General features: G+C 39.3%; 1 protein-coding gene across 1 annotated transcript; it reads right to left on the minus strand.

Annotated features, from left to right (window-relative positions):
- Positions 1–845: 845 nt before the first annotated feature.
- On the minus strand, positions 846–15259 carry CPO (carboxypeptidase O). The gene is made up of 11 exons (XM_064167132.1): positions 15180–15259; positions 10914–10989; positions 10377–10501; positions 7762–7876; positions 6957–7058; positions 6083–6187; positions 5370–5480; positions 4107–4197; positions 3330–3532; positions 2303–2387; positions 846–1117 (listed from the first exon to the last, which is right to left on the minus strand). Exons 1-11 carry the CDS (start codon positions 15257–15259, stop codon positions 846–848), a joined length of 1365 nt encoding a protein of 454 aa, XP_064023202.1.
- Positions 15260–16785: the final 1526 nt, after the last annotated feature.

The raw sequence follows: 16785 nt of genomic DNA on the forward strand, positions 1-16785 counted from the left end.
ATTTTTTTCATGTACCATCTGTAGTGAAATCCCCAAGTCTGATCTTAGGAGAGTATTTGTTGCCACTAGTCACATCATTTTGAGTTGAGGATGTGAAGTTGAGGATGCATAGAAATTGGTTTCTGCTTTGTACTGTAGAAGTAGCACCTCATCCTCATCTTCCTCTTCCTTCTCCTTTTCCTTTTTGTATTTTTGAGGAATCTGGGAAGTTTCTATCTTTACTAATCTGACTGTATCTAAGTAACAGGGCCACACTTCTTGTCTATCTCCACAAGCTTGCACCAGCTCAACTCTTCAGCTTGTTTCAGGCTGCTGGTGGTGATTGCCTGATTATGACCTTTCACTACCAGCATTCAAGGCCTCATATTTTCTGGTAAATCTCACTCTTACAGGAAGGACAGTGGATATTGAGGAAGCCATCCAATTGTCTGTAGTGGGAAATGGGTACATTTGTGTCTCATAGATGTCCTGTTAATACCAGTAAGACTTAAGAATAAACAAGGTCAAGCATGGGGAGAATTTTGACAGAGCAGGACTGCAGCTGACGGAAGAGCTCAATAAGCTCAGACGCACCCCTGAGAACATGCAACAGGGAGTACTAATGCTCCTTCCTCATGTGTACTTATGATGGCTTCTTGTGACATAAGCAAGTGAAGCTTGGGAAAATGACACAGCTCTTTCTCCTTTTCTTCTTCCCTAAAACAGAGCTATCAAAATGACAGATATGTTTTTTGGAATGAGACTTTATTGAAGCATTTGACATTTTGTTCCTCTGCTCATGTGATTCTGTCTTTTCAAAGAGATGCTTTACATGAGAGTCTCCTGCTGGATTCTCTAAGCTGTCTTTAAGAAGCAGTCCATGTAAGTACAACACTCAGGCAAAGGCTCAGGCAAAGGCTAATGCCAGAGGTCAGCATCATAGCCCTATCTGAGATATAATTCTGATCAATATAGTCTATGATAGTTGTCACAGCCAACATAGTCTCCTCACATGTTGGCTGGATCTGGTTAGAAGGTAGAAGAAATCCATAAGTACCCTTGTCTCGCAGTTCAAATGTGTAGGAGAAAGGAATGCCAATCCTGTGAGCCCAATCCCGTGAGGAGCCTGAATTATTGTCTGTGAATTTAAAAACAGAAGGGAGATGTAGGTATTAAGCATGGTCTTTGACAGTACTTCTTGCTGGAGTCAATGCCAGATTATACCCGAATTTCTGAACTAACCAATATCTGTATATCACTGTGACATGGAGAGCAGAGTTTCTAGGTGTTGCAATTCTTAATTATACTAAAAGCCTTCCACAGAGTTTCCTAAGTGAAACAATTCTCCATGAGATGGTATTGTACAAGAAGAGATGAGTTTTAAGTATTCCATGTTTTTAGCATCTTTCTGTGGTTAGTGTTGGGTACAAGAGAGACTGGTCATTTATCTGTTCTGGTGCTTCATTTCCTGCCCTGACACTGCCTGGAACTTCTTTGTGTATTTATTTTTAAGCATAAGTTTGGTCATGCTTGAAAAATTTCTCCCTGCTCTCCACATCAGTGTTCATCTTCATCATAGACCTTTTTTCTTACCTATTCAGTATAAATACAACTCCTGGCAAAATGCAGTCCTAGGCACAGACAAGATACCTTATACTACATTGTGCCTGCAGTAGGCGACTTGTGTGACTCAGGAACTGGCAGAGAGATACTGTGAGTGTGCAAAGTCATGTGGGTACTGGAGCCAACTACTTTCTGTTCTGAGTGGCTAGCATAACTTACTGCTCACTAGGAAAAGACTGAATTTACCAAACAGTGTCTAGAGCTTTCTAGTCCTCTATGTAAAGACTATCAACGGTGTGTTGGTGATGTTATGCAGTCTATTAGGAACGAAGTTGAAACCAATGTATTTCACAGAGAACTGCACAAAGCTGCCATGTGATAATGTCTGGTGCAGTAACTATAGACCTGGTGGTTTTTTTAATTTTTGCCTGACTCCAGTGAAGACAAATGTGAGTTTTGCTGGTGACTTCAGCAGGACCAGGATGATGTATCACCAATTTCCTTCCCTCCCCTGTGATATATCTGTGAGGAATTCATGCAGGAACTAGCTTCTGATCAATGCCTCCTTTCTTTCTGCAGCCAGCTTTATAATGTACCGTGTTATCTTGCATTTAAGTGGTGTTGCTTAGATGTTCCAACAGACCAGCCCAAAGAAGTTCAAAGAAGAAACAGCAAAACAGTACCTATGATGCCTGTTACACAAGAATGACTCTCTTGTTTGAAAAACAGAGTAATCAAAGGGGAATATAAAGAAACTTACATAAAATTAAAGAGGTTGGTCCTACTTGATAGCTGGTCCCGTACTTTCCTGTCAAGGCAGAAGCTGCTTGCTTTGCAACTAACATCTGTAAGTTCAAAACAGACACAACATTGTCATCAGTGCCAGTACATTTGGCAATTAACTATTTAGAGTGGACCAAAACTTTTGTTTCTTTCAGCTATACATTTATGTATGGTCACCTTTAAGTCTTGATATGATTAGCTCAGTACTTTAGAGAAAACTGTTTAAAAATATTTGGGCAAAGTGGTTTTGATTTTTTTTTTTAATGGAAGTTATATTTACATGTTTTAAATGTCTCTGATATTAGGTAGAGAAGATACTTTATTGTAAAAGTAGAGGGTTGCATTTTTGAGAATTAGAGTACAGGCTCTGTAACACTGATACTGGCTACAGCAGCGGTGGATCTCTTACACTTGTTGTATTGCCATGGACTGTATCACACCATCTTTAGAAACTGAACCATGAACAGACTAAATGACTTCTCCAGTGACTCATATGAAGTCCAAAGCCAAATCTCTCATGCTCTTGATGACTGTTCCAGTTACTGGAATGTTCACATATACTCATGTTAATGAAGTCAGATTAGAAATCTCAGAAACTGAGGGGACAAGTAACAAAGCAGTAGGTGCCTGCTTTGATCCCTTTCTCCTAGTGAGCATATTCAGAATACCCTTTCTGGACATGATTGTGACAACCATGTGTGTATGATGTGCTGGTGTCCTGAAGTGCAAGCACATTTTTGTATGCAGAAGGAACTTGGAGCTTTTCTCCAATTATCTTGCATCACAATAACCCTATCTGTAGTAGTTAGATTTTCTTGATTTAAAATGAAGGGTTAAGATTAATTCCAAGGCAAATAAAGCTTGTTGATACTGTGCAAAGTGTTAGCTACTCTGGAAGCAAAGTCCCTAAATAAACCTATTTGCAAGAGGGCAAATAGAGTTGTGCCACACGCTACTGCTGTACTTGTTCTCTACAAGCATAGAGGATGAATGTTTTGCCCTACCAGTTCTTCATTGTTACTTGGAGGTTCGGTTGTTGAGCCATATGGAGTGAGGATGTACTGTCCATACGAGTGAATTGTTAAATAGCACAAAATGTCACTCTTCTTCTGTTCAATAAACTGAGCCACAGCTCTTGTCTCAGGCTCTGATTCTGGTCCAGGTCCACAGAAGATTTCACTGCTGCAGTTGTAAGAAACACCAACACCTGGAGAGGAATACAAAAAGTGAATTGAAGCAGAAGCATGTAAACATCAGTTCAGAGGGAACAGGGACATTTACCTCAGAGTGTTAAGGAGTGTGTTTATGTGGGCAGGGAGACTAGACAGCTCAGTGGGACTTCAACATTTCACTTTGCTGGTAGCAGCTAAAATTTGCTACAAGACTGAAGTATTTAACACATATTTACAGGCTGGCAGCAATTAAAACAATCTACACCACCACAGCATTCCACCTGCCTAGGAAGCTTTGGGGGCTCCTTGAAAACCATAGCAAACAAATACTGGCTGTTAAGTGACTAACTCCTGGCATTGCTGCCCAGAGCTAGTGCTTGGAGGTACAGTTATATTAGCATCAATTTTCTGCTCACGAAAGTAAAGGCCAGTTGAAAGTCAGCAACTTAGTATTTTTGGAAAGCATATTTATACAGACACACAAACCATATGTTTACATATGTCTTGATGTCAACAAGGTGAGTATTCCTTTCTTGTAGGATCTCATCTTATTTGAGAGACTTTTCTGCTTTACATTTGTGTTGATGATCTGAAATATTTGCAACTTACTGCCCCAGGAGGAATTGAAGTTTCGGTTCAGATCTGTCCCGTAGCAGGTGCCATTCTTATATGGAGAACGGTTTTTCCTCCACAAACGTTCCTAAACAAAAGGAACTTCGTTTACAGAGCTACTCAGTGATGTGTAGGGCCTAATGATAATATGGTGTGAAGACTCATTTACTTTAGACCTCTGCATTCTCCATAACTCTTGCATTATATGAGTGCACTATGTGCGAAGTTGATAAAATTTCTTGATAGAACTTTTTATGGACTTACAGCCAGGCTGTCATCTTCTGCAAGCCTGTATGCATCTAGAGTCTCCTGAGCTTTAAAAAACGGAGGTATGCTTTTTCTGTAGTATTCAGCTGCTTTCATGCAGTGTTGCACTCCTAATAAATACTTCACATTGTGAGAGGTACCTTTGTGTCCAAGAGGTGATAGCTGAACTTACGTCTGTTTCAGATACAAAAAGATGAATGCTTTTTTTTTTTTTTTGGTCATCTAGTCTTGCCTTTGCTCCATACTTCCCCAGTATACTCACTGCTATACTTAGTTCTCTGTAGACCTCACTGCACTGCCTGTATGAACTTCCCAGCTGAGTTACCTGTGTGTGCAAATGACATGTATACTATGTCTCCCTGCTGGCGAGCAAGCTGGGAGACAGCAAGATCCACTTGGTGGTAGACTAAGCCTGTTGGGCCATACTGAGGTCCTGCAGTACAAAGTGTTTCAACTGAGCCCAGGAGCCTGGAAGTATGGTGACTTGCTGAAGACCACCATTTTGCATTATCCTCCATGTAAGAAAAGGCAGATTCTGAGGGCACCCCTATTTCAGAACCAACTAGCCCAATATTTGACCAGATCTCCTGTCCTGCAGAGGTGTTTAAACACATCTGCTTGGTCAGATATCTTGTGAAGGACGACTGACTCATCTAGTCATGCTTAACTCTATCAAGCTTGACTCTATCAACAGGCTCTTTGGGTCCCTTCCAACCCCTAATATCCTGTGATCCTGTAAACAAGGCTTGAGCTGTTAGCAGGGTAGTAAGTCCATCCCTAGAAACTGAAAAGTGACTGATCCTGTGGTTTTGTCCTCTTTTTTTCCCTCTGTAATCTCAAATAACTGCAAATTTCTATGCTATGAGAGGTTTTGTGTAATGATTCTTTCATTGTTCTTTGCTGAAATATAATTATTATGATTGTATCTAAAATTAACAAAGCATGCTGCACACACCTAACTTTCAATCTAGTCCGTGGATTATGACTACTTACTTGTTCCCAGGAATATATGTAGCCATCAATATTAAGGACTGGCAAGACATAGAGGTCCAAATTCTGCAGAAATCTGCTTATCTTTGGGTCAGATTTGTAGTTTTGAAGAATCTGCAGAGGAAAAAACATAGAGAATTGAACAGAGTCTCTAGTGATAATCACTGGAAAGAGCTAGTTTAGAGATGTCATCAGGGAATCTTTCACTCCTGCACATCACCATAGTGTAGAATCTACTTATCTCCAAATATGTTAAGATATCTACCTTTTGCCATTGACAAAGTGACAATGTAGCCAGTTAGTGGCTTCATATAGATACAAAGGTACAAAAGCCCTGTGATAGCATACCTGCACTCCAGCTAGTCCATTACAGGTGGAACATAGCTATGCCACATTTTTGGGATGCTTTATTTCAGAGAGACTGCATCTCTGTGATGCAGAGTGGCTTAATCCAAAATCCACTGTGGGAAATTGAGAAATTTCTATCAAGTTCAGTGGTTTTTGGAATCAGTTCAAGTGGAGGAAGCAACCCATTAAATATTGTCCCATATCTCTTCTCAAACTGTGATTTAGACCTAGGTATCCATAGGCACCTGTACTATGTACTAATTTTTAAAACCATATTCTAAAGAAAAAAGCATAATTCTTAGTACCACAATGCAGAAGAAAGAATCCAAAGTGATATGAATTTTTAAAGTGGGAAAGTGAGGACTCACTTCTTTCACAAACCACTGGCAGAAGGCTGGAGAGATCCATTCTCGGGCATGAATCCCACAGTCCATCCAAACAATCTTTTTGGCTTTATCTGATGGTTGACTGATCTGAGAGAGAGTAAAATTGATCATTATATTATTGACAGTAAAATAGCCTAGCACAATACAGAAAGAAAAGGATGTGCTTTGATTTGCCATTGAGCCTTCTGAGAAGATTATTATTACAGACATCATTATGACAAGCTCTACTTCCTAATAACCTCATCCCCCTGGTATTTCAGGGCAAGAGTTTTAAAGTGTCTGTTGTGCAGGAGTGTCAATACAGTATTTCCTTTTTAATTTGTATTAGTCATTCACAGGACTGGTTCTTACTCTGAGATTTTTTTCTTTTCAGAAGGGGAAGCACAAAAAGGCAGGGGATCTAATTTTACTCAGTGATAGGAATACAGTAGACATTAACTAACCCAATTGCTAAGCCTATTGTTTTTACTAAAACATCCAATAAAAATATCATGGAATACTTGGAGAAGAAAGGCTATACACTGTAAAAGTAATAAAACCAACAAAATAAAACTTTTTATCCTCACACACAGCTGTTGCCAAGATGGTTTTGCTTTTATTTGCATTTGTAAACAAGACTCCCATTAAATTGATTGTTTTCACTGTTTAGTAGCAATAGCAAGGTTATGGTGATAGAGTATATGAATGCTGGCAAATTTTACTGTGCTGCAGAAGAGCAAACTGATCTGTTATTTCAGCATATTGCAATGAGCACTATCTTAGGAAAGATCTGAAACTTCTCTTCTCCTGTGCACTTTTTCTTTGTGTGTGTGTGTGAAGATACCTTCTACTCATTTTAAGAATGTTCTTCCCTTACCTGCAGATAGTACATTTCTCGATTCTCAAATGTCTTCCCCAAGTAGTGCTGAGTCACCAGCTCACTGTAGCTCTCCTGAATCTGAATCATCCATTGGTAAATCTAAAGCAGACAAAGTGAATTGTTGACCCAAGGTGAGAGTTCTCTTCTCTTCCTCATCTCCATTTCTGGATTAAAGTGTGTTCTTTTGCTTAGACAAGCAACATTTTCCTCAGAGCTTATTTCAGTTTGTGATTTCACTTAGCACTCATGGAAGGCCCTTCACTTGCCTCTGAGCAAAGGTGTGGTTATAGCTTACTGGGTGAAAAAAAGTAACATCACAGCAATACAACAGTGATGCTCTATTCTGGGTCTCATTTGACACACCCATCCTATTCAGCATATCGTCTTCACCTGGTATGGAGTCGTACCATCAAATCTTCAAAACTGTATTACATTGCACTTCACATTTGGTTCAACATCAAACTGAACCAGGACTTAAATGAATACTGGGACTGAAATGAATAAATACTAGAGATAACGATCAAGCATTACAGGGCAGAAAGGTAGCAAATCTGTTAAGAGTATCATTTGCAAAACAATATGGCTGCTTCACACAGAGCATTCAGGTCAGGGAGAAACCGAGGATTGAATCAGAATTAGTGGCAAATTCCTGTTCAATTCAATCAGCTCAAGATTCTAGTCAAAGAGTTAAAAAATATTTTAAAAGCCAGAAAGAGCTCCACTGATTTCATCTGAGCTTTCTGCAAGAAGAGTGTTGCACTGTGGCATTTGCAAAAGAGCAGCAACTTGCATTATTTTTTACCTCTTCCATTGGATGATATTCAGTGTAGACATAACCTTCTGGAACCTGCCTATGGCTGCTCCTCTCCCTTGGCATGCTCTGATCCACAAGTTCCTGCACATCAGGGATTAGGACTCTAGGGAAGGGGGAAAAGGAGATAGAAAAGAAAACAATCCCAAACAATTAGTGAAAAACTGTCATGTTAGGTACATACCTTACATCAACAAATGAAAGGATTTAACCTCTTCTGTTGTGGACTGCCTGGCAAATTCACCACTATCAACATAGTGGTTACTTTCATGTAAGAGAAACTTCAAAGTACTGAGATTTTTGCTAAGTTTTAACGATAAGTTAATTATTTTATCAGATTTTTTTACAAATGTTGACAATTTCTAAAAAAAAAAAAAAAAGAAGAAGAAGAAGAAACAAACAGAAAATGTCTGTATCTTTCCTTCTCTACTTCTGGGCAAAACTCTAAAATGTCATCTTTTGGGAAAAGGAGGGAAAAGCAACAAATTTAAGATTAGTGTTTCATTGTGTTATGGAGACATTTTCAATGTGCAAAGACTTCACTCAAGTATTCATTGCAATTTGCAAAAATCAGAACAAAACTTCTGTTTCCATCAAAAAGCTCTTCTTGTATTCTAGCTACAAATTAGTTCGGAAATAAGTATCTCAGAGGTATGATTCCATGATCAAAGGAGTCAATAACATCTTTTCCTTGGCTTCAGAGGGCTTTGAATGGTACAGTTACAAATCTGTACTCCTAAATGCTTGCAATAAGACAATTGCAAAGGTAGCTTAAACAGTATTGATTTCCAACACTGTAAGCACTAATAGACTATTCTGCTGACAGTGACACTGATTGGCAATTCTGGAAACTGCACATAAGAAACTTTTAAGAGTAGCTGCATCTGACTTTGACTCTGAGCTTTGATGTTTATTCACATATGAACTTCAAACTAAAATTCAGGCAGCGCAAATTCCCATGAACTGAAACCACACACATAAAATGCCTTACCAGAGCTCTGGAAGACTGAAATCACAGAGACTGACACAGTCAGAATATTGATGTCCTGATTATAATTTGTCATTTATGTCTCTATCATTATGTACCTGACTGTCATGTTATCTTCCTTGCATGTCAGCTGCCTTCTACAAGGTGGTTTCTGCTTTGAATCCATTATAAGAGCTTTAACTCTAACGCTGCCAAACTCTTTTCAACCCCTTTGAAATATAAAGCCAAAATTTCAGCTTGACTATTAAATTACCAACCTCTTTCTTTTAGGAATCCTACACAAGATGGATACAGCTCTGGCCCCAGTCCAAGGTGGGGAAAAAAGGAATATGAAGCTCCTAACTTCAATTTAATATTTAAATTTCCCCTATAATAATTTGACAGCATTAGAAATTGAAGAGTCTTGATATAAATAAGAGTTAAATTTCTTCTGAAATATTGCCTATGTTCTGAGTACCTAAACCTGATACTAGATCATTTGTACTGGCTTGCACCTCACCTCTCTCCTACTCTAGTTGTCAGGGCATCACACTTACTAAAAAGAATTCGTCAGCCAAGATGCAGGATGTCAAGATCAGCTTTAACTCTAAACGTCTTTGAAGTGGCACTAGTCCTCCTTTAACTTATCTCTGATTGGTAAATGTCAGTGTATGTCCATAGAATACTTGTCAACAGCCTTCAATGACTGCAAGATTGTTTATATGAAATAGAGCTAGCTACTGGTTATCTGGAAAAGTGAGTTCCAAATGAGAACGGGGCTGTGTGGTGAATAGATATTATTTAATCCTATTTGGCTTTATAAGCAAACTTTGTATCTGGATTAGATTTTTTAGTTGGAGGTAGAAGTGTGGCAGTTAGTGAAGAAGTGTGGCTGGGTAGATGTGATCTTGGGCCATTTGCAGCCTGTGATTCCAAACTATGTGTGCTATGGGATCCTGGAACTAAGGGCCTGGGCTGAAATGTTGCTGGCTGACTGGCTGGTACTGGGAAATTCTCACCAGAGGTCTGTGTGTGTGAGAGAGGAGTAGAAAGCTACAACTGTGTAGAAACTGGCTGAATACTGACTTTGAAAAAGTTCTTCTGCAAACCAAAGGAACAGCAAAAGATAGGAAAAGGAAAATGAGAGCTACAAACTGCTCCTCTACAGTAACGCTGATTAAACCTTTGGGTTCTCCAAAAGAGGGAGGACCCTGTGTTCAAGTACCCACGCTTTCCAAAAGGAAAGCATGCTCCTGAAAGTGGTGGTTGTACCAAGTTTGGCTTCCTGTCTTCAGACTAAAAAAAAGTCATACATCTGAGTGCCATCCTCTGTCACTGAGAGGACAGCAGCAGGAAACAAGATAGATAGGGTTGTCTTACATCCCAGCTCCAAATTTACAGTCTGGGCTACTTGGAAGGCTAATAAACAGAGCACAGGGAAAAGTGCTTTTAAAACCCAAAGGGATATATAGCATCTGTGCATTGGGCAGGTCAAGGTAAATTGGAGTCACTTGGAACAAAGGTTGAGTCTTATCATCTGAATTTGCTGAGTGTTCATTTCAAAAGGCCAGGCCATTTTGTGACAGCAAGGAAGATTGTTAGAGCAAGTTTTTTCCCATCAGGAAATTAGAGAGTTTACTTGTATGAGATCATATGCTGATCTAAGCTGTCTTTCACCTCCTCCACCAGAGTGGCTGGGACCCTTATGTGCAGGTCTTCTCCAGCCCAGATATCTTGAGGCAGCAAGGGCTTCCACAAATCCAGCTGTGCAGAAGAGAAGAAATGTACAAATCAAGCTCTGTTTTCAGAATGAGAATAAATATTTAAGACCGAGTAGCTGTGTATCAGCAAATGGAAGTTTTCCTTCAGATTCTCCCCTTAACTATTCTCCAGCTGTCCATAGAGTATGCAGCATAGGCTTAGTGTCCACACGGGCTCAGGCATGGCTGATAAGGAGCAGTGCCTTTAGAGAGCCATGCAAAGAAACTAAATTCTTCCCATAAATTCATTCGAGTAGTGGATGGGCAATTCCACCCTGCACTAAGGAAAAAAGAACCTAGCTAAAGCTTTTTCAAGCTTACTTTAACCTTCATTCATGTCCAGATTTACATGTTGATTTGTTCTGCAGACCAAGATCCCACTCTGTTTTTTTTTGGGCACACTTTGTTATTCTTACCAGTAAAGTGCTGCAGAGATGCTGAAGATGCTGGACTTGTTGAAATGTTTCTGGAACGATATGCAAAACCTGATCCCTAGAAATTGAGCCGAGGAACAAGATCAGTTTTAATGTCTGTTAAGGTATCTGTAATTTCGTAAGTCAAAAGGAAATATTTTCTTATGTAGAAGGAAGACAGAACATGTAACCAAGTGCCCTTCCAAAAAAATGTCTGGTGAATACAAGTGATGAATTCCTGGAATGTTTTAGCTACAAATAGGACTAGGTGATGTGAGTTTTCTGTTGCTACAGCATTAGTATAGCTCTGCTTCCTTGCCACTGGCAATTTCTTATTCATCATGTCAGCTTCACGGAAGCCAACTCCTCGCACAACCTCTGGCCTTTGCAGGACCAAGACCAAACCAAGATAATTAGTAATATATACAAACCATTTATTTATATAAGATGTCTTTTTCTTTTTGTTTTCCCCTGTTCAGGAATTATTCCATTATTCCAGATGATCTTGAGTTTTTGTTGATCTATTTCAGCATGCAGAAACGTTAGATAGCTATGATAAATGAACACTGCTAAGAGCTTGATATGTTCACAAGCTACTTGTCATGAGAACAGCTGATTTATACTACAAATAGTGAATAGTGCAGTTTCCAAAACTGCATATTATTACTCAAGCTCACAGGAAACAAAAACTTCTAGTCCAAGATCAATTTATATTTGTAGAAAAAGACACATAGATCCAATATTTGAGTATATATCTTCATAAGGCCTGATGAAATTTTCGTTTACTACAGGCTTAATCTGAAAGAAAAAAGTTGAAAGTTTACAAAGAACAAATGAAAACATTTGGAAACACAGAAAGATCAGATCTGTGTGTTTGTAATTTGAATTTTTCTGTTTGTAATTTTTGGTAGAATTTGTATTATTTATTTTAATGGTTTCTTTTTCATCGTTCAGATCTACTTCCAAGGCTTGCAGGTCAGGGGGCCTTGGAGACCTCCATGTAGCTGAAAGATACAAGGTCTGCTTTACATGTAGAGCTTGACAGGGGCTAGGAGTGACTGTACTTCCATCTGTGCAATGAATACAGTCAGCCTGAAGCATGGGGAAAACGTGTGGCTAGGACATCACTGAAGACAATCTCCTGAGCCTCCTCTGTTGTGGGTATTGGGGAGAAGCACTGCTAGCAAGTCTGACTTTTCTAGAGAAAGGGTTTCATACTGAGGGGTGGATTTCAATGACTAGATAACATCCCTCAGAGATGAGATGACAGTTACCTGCTACTGATTTGATAGATTGGGGAACTCAAGACATGTTTGTGTTTGTTAGCACCCAACAGCTACTGCTTCGCTGTCTCTTTCAGTGCCTCTGGTGGGCTTTGGACTCTTCACAGGACAAAGACAAAAAAAAGAACATTTTGCATGTTAAAGCTTTTGTAACAGGAATTCTTGTTGCAAAAACTTTGCATGGGTTTTTATTAAAGCCATGGTCATTATGGTCATCAATATACTATGCTCTCACCATCTGAACTGTAACTGCTATCATTAATGCTTCCATACACAAATGTGCAATTATCAGCTCAATATACATGCAAATAGAATTCACTATTCTGTCCATGGAAAAATATGGGGATTTGGGTTTTTTGACATCTCTCTTAAAAATATCTCCTCTGCTGATAGAGAAACATGGAACTTGATAGTTAAAATGGACTCTTCGCAACTGGTTCAGGATGCAGTTTGAATATTGGACCTTCATCTATGGGGCAAAATGATTGCATTTGCATTGCTAATGATTTGGTATGACAGTCATGATAGCTTCGTAATAAACCTTGTGGATGCAGGATAAACATCTTTCTAGGAGAATAAACATCTCAGCTGCAGTTCAGAGTTTATTCTCTCTGAATGCCTAGGCTTGCTTTGCTCTTTGTCTATCAGGAAGGGGAACAATATCCTGTAATATCTTTCTATCCTCATTGACATTATGTCTTAATTACACCAAATGAAAGAAATGCCAGACAGTCAGATTGCTGCCAGATGGCCAGCTCTTATTTACTGATAAACCTTTTACAATAGCCAGCATGGAGAGAAATTATTTTTAATAGTAAACTAAGGTTAGGAAGCACACACTCATTTATGATTATGGACTGTGATTCTCAGTGGAGAAGTACAAACTCAGACCATGTGACCACATGAGAACAACAGGGTTTTTTTAATGCTACAGCTAAGCTTTCTTACCAAATTAAAGAACTCTGTCAGCACAAGCTCTGTTTCCTTGGGTGCTCATATAGTGGGTATTTAATTTAAGTTGTTGAACAGAGAAAATGACAATAAAAATGAGCTTTTAAAGCCATTTTATCTTTGTGCAGGTACTGCCTACCCAGGGTCGCACTGACCATTTGATTAACTCCATGCAAGTACTCAGTAGGTCCAGGCCTGGACAGCAATTAGAAACAAAAACGAAGACTACTCTACTAAGGGTCTGTTGAATTCTCTTCAGTGAAACTGATAGGCTCTAACTTTGTCTCTGATACAAATCTGAAGACTAAATACTATACAAGGGAAAAAACACATTCTAAAGAGAGAATCTTCTGCCAAGAGCTGGGTCAGAGGAGTTATTGAATGGGTATACTATGAAGGAACTTACTTGCAGTAGGTAAGGCTCGGGTTTTGTCCTTTCTGAAACTGTATTCTGGGTATATAATTAGTCTACAGACATTCAGCACTGAGCTAACCTTTTTCACTCTAGAAAATTCCATATACAAAGTTGTATGTGGATAGCTGGTCTCTATCCACACTGTATTTGTGCCCCTCCAGCAAATCTCAGATGCTGTAAAGGGAGAGTGACCTATCATTCCTTGTGAAGATGAGGGTTAGTTAAACTAAATAGTTTAGGCAGGCAAGCAGCATAATTTTATATCACTCATTTTCTTATGAAGCAGAAGGGAGAATGGAAAATGCATCAAAAATAGAGATTTAATACTTTTCAAAAACATTAATCAGTAATAAAATTATGATCATCTTGTTCTCTGAACACCTTGGGGTGAAGATTGTCTGGACCAATTCCATTAGCCTTTTTTGTTGTTGTTGTTGTTAGTGTTACATATTTCCTACAGGGGTTCTGTATCCGAGCTGCTTTTGGGACACTATCTTTTTCACATAACCTCAGCTGTCTTTTATTACTGGATAATTTTGCCCAGTCATCTCCCCACTTTATAATCAGAAAAGGCACTTTATTCCTACAGCATCTGATTTCAAAGTTCATTATGAAAGAGGCTAAGCTAAGCCAAATGCACTTCAGCTAATGGAAGCAAAGCATTCTGAGGTACATTTGATGGGCATTGTGTGTCTCCCATGGCTGCAGCCATATCTTCATTGGCTTGGATTTGGTTCACTCTTTCTTCATTTTGCATCTTTATGGTTGTTTTTTTTTAATCTGACAAAGCTTGTAGCTTAGTAACCCTTTCTCCAGATTTTCAGTTCACAAACGTTACAGAATCACAAAATCATGGAATCAGATAATGTTAGGGGTTGGGAGGGACCTCTAGAGATCACTGAGTCCTACTCCCCTGCCAAAGCAGGATCACCTAGGGCAGGCTGCACAGGAATGCAACCAGGTGGATTTTGAAAGTCTCCAGAGATGGAGACTCTACAAGTTCTCTGGGCAGCCTCTTCCAGTATTCTCTTACTCTCACTGTAAAAAAGTATCTCCTCATGCTGAGTTGGAACTTTCTGTGCTCTATCTCATGTTCTTCTTCCTTTTCCTGTTACTGGGCACTACCAAAAAGAGACCATGACCTTCATCCTGACACCCACCCCTCAAATATTTATAGGCATGGGTAAGATCTCTCTCAGCCTTCTCAAAGCTAAACAGCCCCAGCTCTCTCAATCTTTCTTCATAGGACAGATGTTCAAGTCCCCCAGTCATCCTTGTAGCTCTCCCCTGGACTCTCCAGATCCTTGTCTCTCTTGAACTGAGTGGCCCAAAACTAGACACAGTATTCCAGGTGTGATTTTTCAAGGGCACAGTTTAGGGGGAGGAGAACCTCCCTAGACCTATTGGATGCACTTTTTTTGGAAGCACCCCAAGATGTCATTGGACCTCTTGGCCCATAGATACCTTGTTGTCCACTAGGACTCCAAAGTCTTTCTCTATGGAACTGGTTTCCAGCAGGATAACCCCAAGTCTGCATTGGTTGTGTTGATATTATTTTTACAGAGTTCCTGGGAATTTCACTGCATGCACAATTCTTCATGATACCCCATTCACACTCACCTGTCATATGGCAATTTCAAGCTGAGTTTTCCAGGAATTAGTATCCCCAGAGAAAAGGTGATCCCAAGAAAAATCTGCATCTTTGTGTAGGACCCAGCCAAACCAGTGCAGGGCTAGAGAGGAGGATAGATCTGGACCGAACACTTCATTTAGAAATTTATAATATATAACCAGACTTATCCTAGAAGGGAGCCTGCCCTCACTGAATCATTAACTTCACTTTAAATAGTCATGCTTTTTTTGTAATTCTTCAAACTCTCTACCACACCCCAAAACACAAACATATACAAACAGCAACATGGCTTCTCCTAAGAGGTACAGGGAGTATTCTACATGTCACCTGCTAATCCTTGAAAATATGTGACAAAGTTAGTCATCAAATTTTTACTCTTCAAAGTCCATGACAACCAGTAAAGATTAGCTTTTAAAAATCATGGAGACTAGGGGCAGTAAAAACAAGAGAACATAGGTAAAGCAAGCTCTTTCCTTCCTTTCTTCTTTCCTGTGTCTATGTCTTCGTGAAGCACTTCTTTGACTTCTTAACTGCAATTCTGTCATTGGCCTAGCCAAAAAGAGGGCATGAAAGAAACAATGATCATTCCCATAAAAGGAAAAGGTGGGGACATCAGTCTCATGTAAACTACTTCCAGTTGAACCAGATCAATCTCTGGTCACAGACTATCAACTTTACACTGTTTTTGTTACATATTCAAAACAGTGGGCTGGTTACTATCTGAAATGTTTAATTTTTTTTTTTGCTTAATTCATATATCAAGAGTAAACAGTTTAATTTATTCCTTAATAGACTGCACTTAGACATACAGCACAGTTCTACAGAAAGAATCTGTTTCACTCAGCTTCTCTCTTGGATTAAAGCTATCCTATGGTGATTTAATGCAGAAAACTGCATGGATTTGGGGTGGACAGAGTCTAGTAAGTTAGTTTGTGTACACATGCAATGTAAGTTTTTTTCAGCAATGTAGTCCTCTTCCATTACTACCAAGGCTGTCATCAAGGAAACAGGCAGCAGAACTAACCCAGTATAAGAGAACAAAGGCTTAACTGAAAAGTGTGTTCACACAAAACCAGGCTGCAAAGAAGAGTATGTGCTCTTAATAAATAACACCAGACCCTTCACATTTTCTCGCCATGCATTCTAATCTGCTCAACAGTCTGAGCCTGAAATTGGTCAGTATTTCCCTCCATGGAGATACCCAACCCACAGTGACTTCCAGAAGAGCTGAAGGAAGTCCAGTTTACAAGGTTAGAAGCAGCTCAGATTGTGTGGAATTAAACAAACAAACATGTATTGGAAAGACCATATGCCACACCTGAGAGCCAGAACATCTGCTCAGATAACCTTTGCTTTTGCTTCCTTTCCCTCCACTGCTGCTATAAGGTGGAGTAACATTTTGGAGTCTTCTTCAGTGTTCTTTGTGCCTTTTTACCAGACTGAACTTTGGGGTTCAGTCCTTTGACACAGATTCAGAATCTAGCAACAAGAAAAATGAAGGCATAAAAGGAAAACACCAGGAGGATTTTTCACCCTCTAATCAAAAAGATATGTACAAATAGAACAAATTAGAATACACACTAAAATTCAACT

The sequence above is a fragment of the Pogoniulus pusillus genome, chromosome 2 (genome assembly GCF_015220805.1).
Source record: "Pogoniulus pusillus isolate bPogPus1 chromosome 2, bPogPus1.pri, whole genome shotgun sequence".
NCBI lineage: Eukaryota > Metazoa > Chordata > Aves > Piciformes > Lybiidae > Pogoniulus > Pogoniulus pusillus.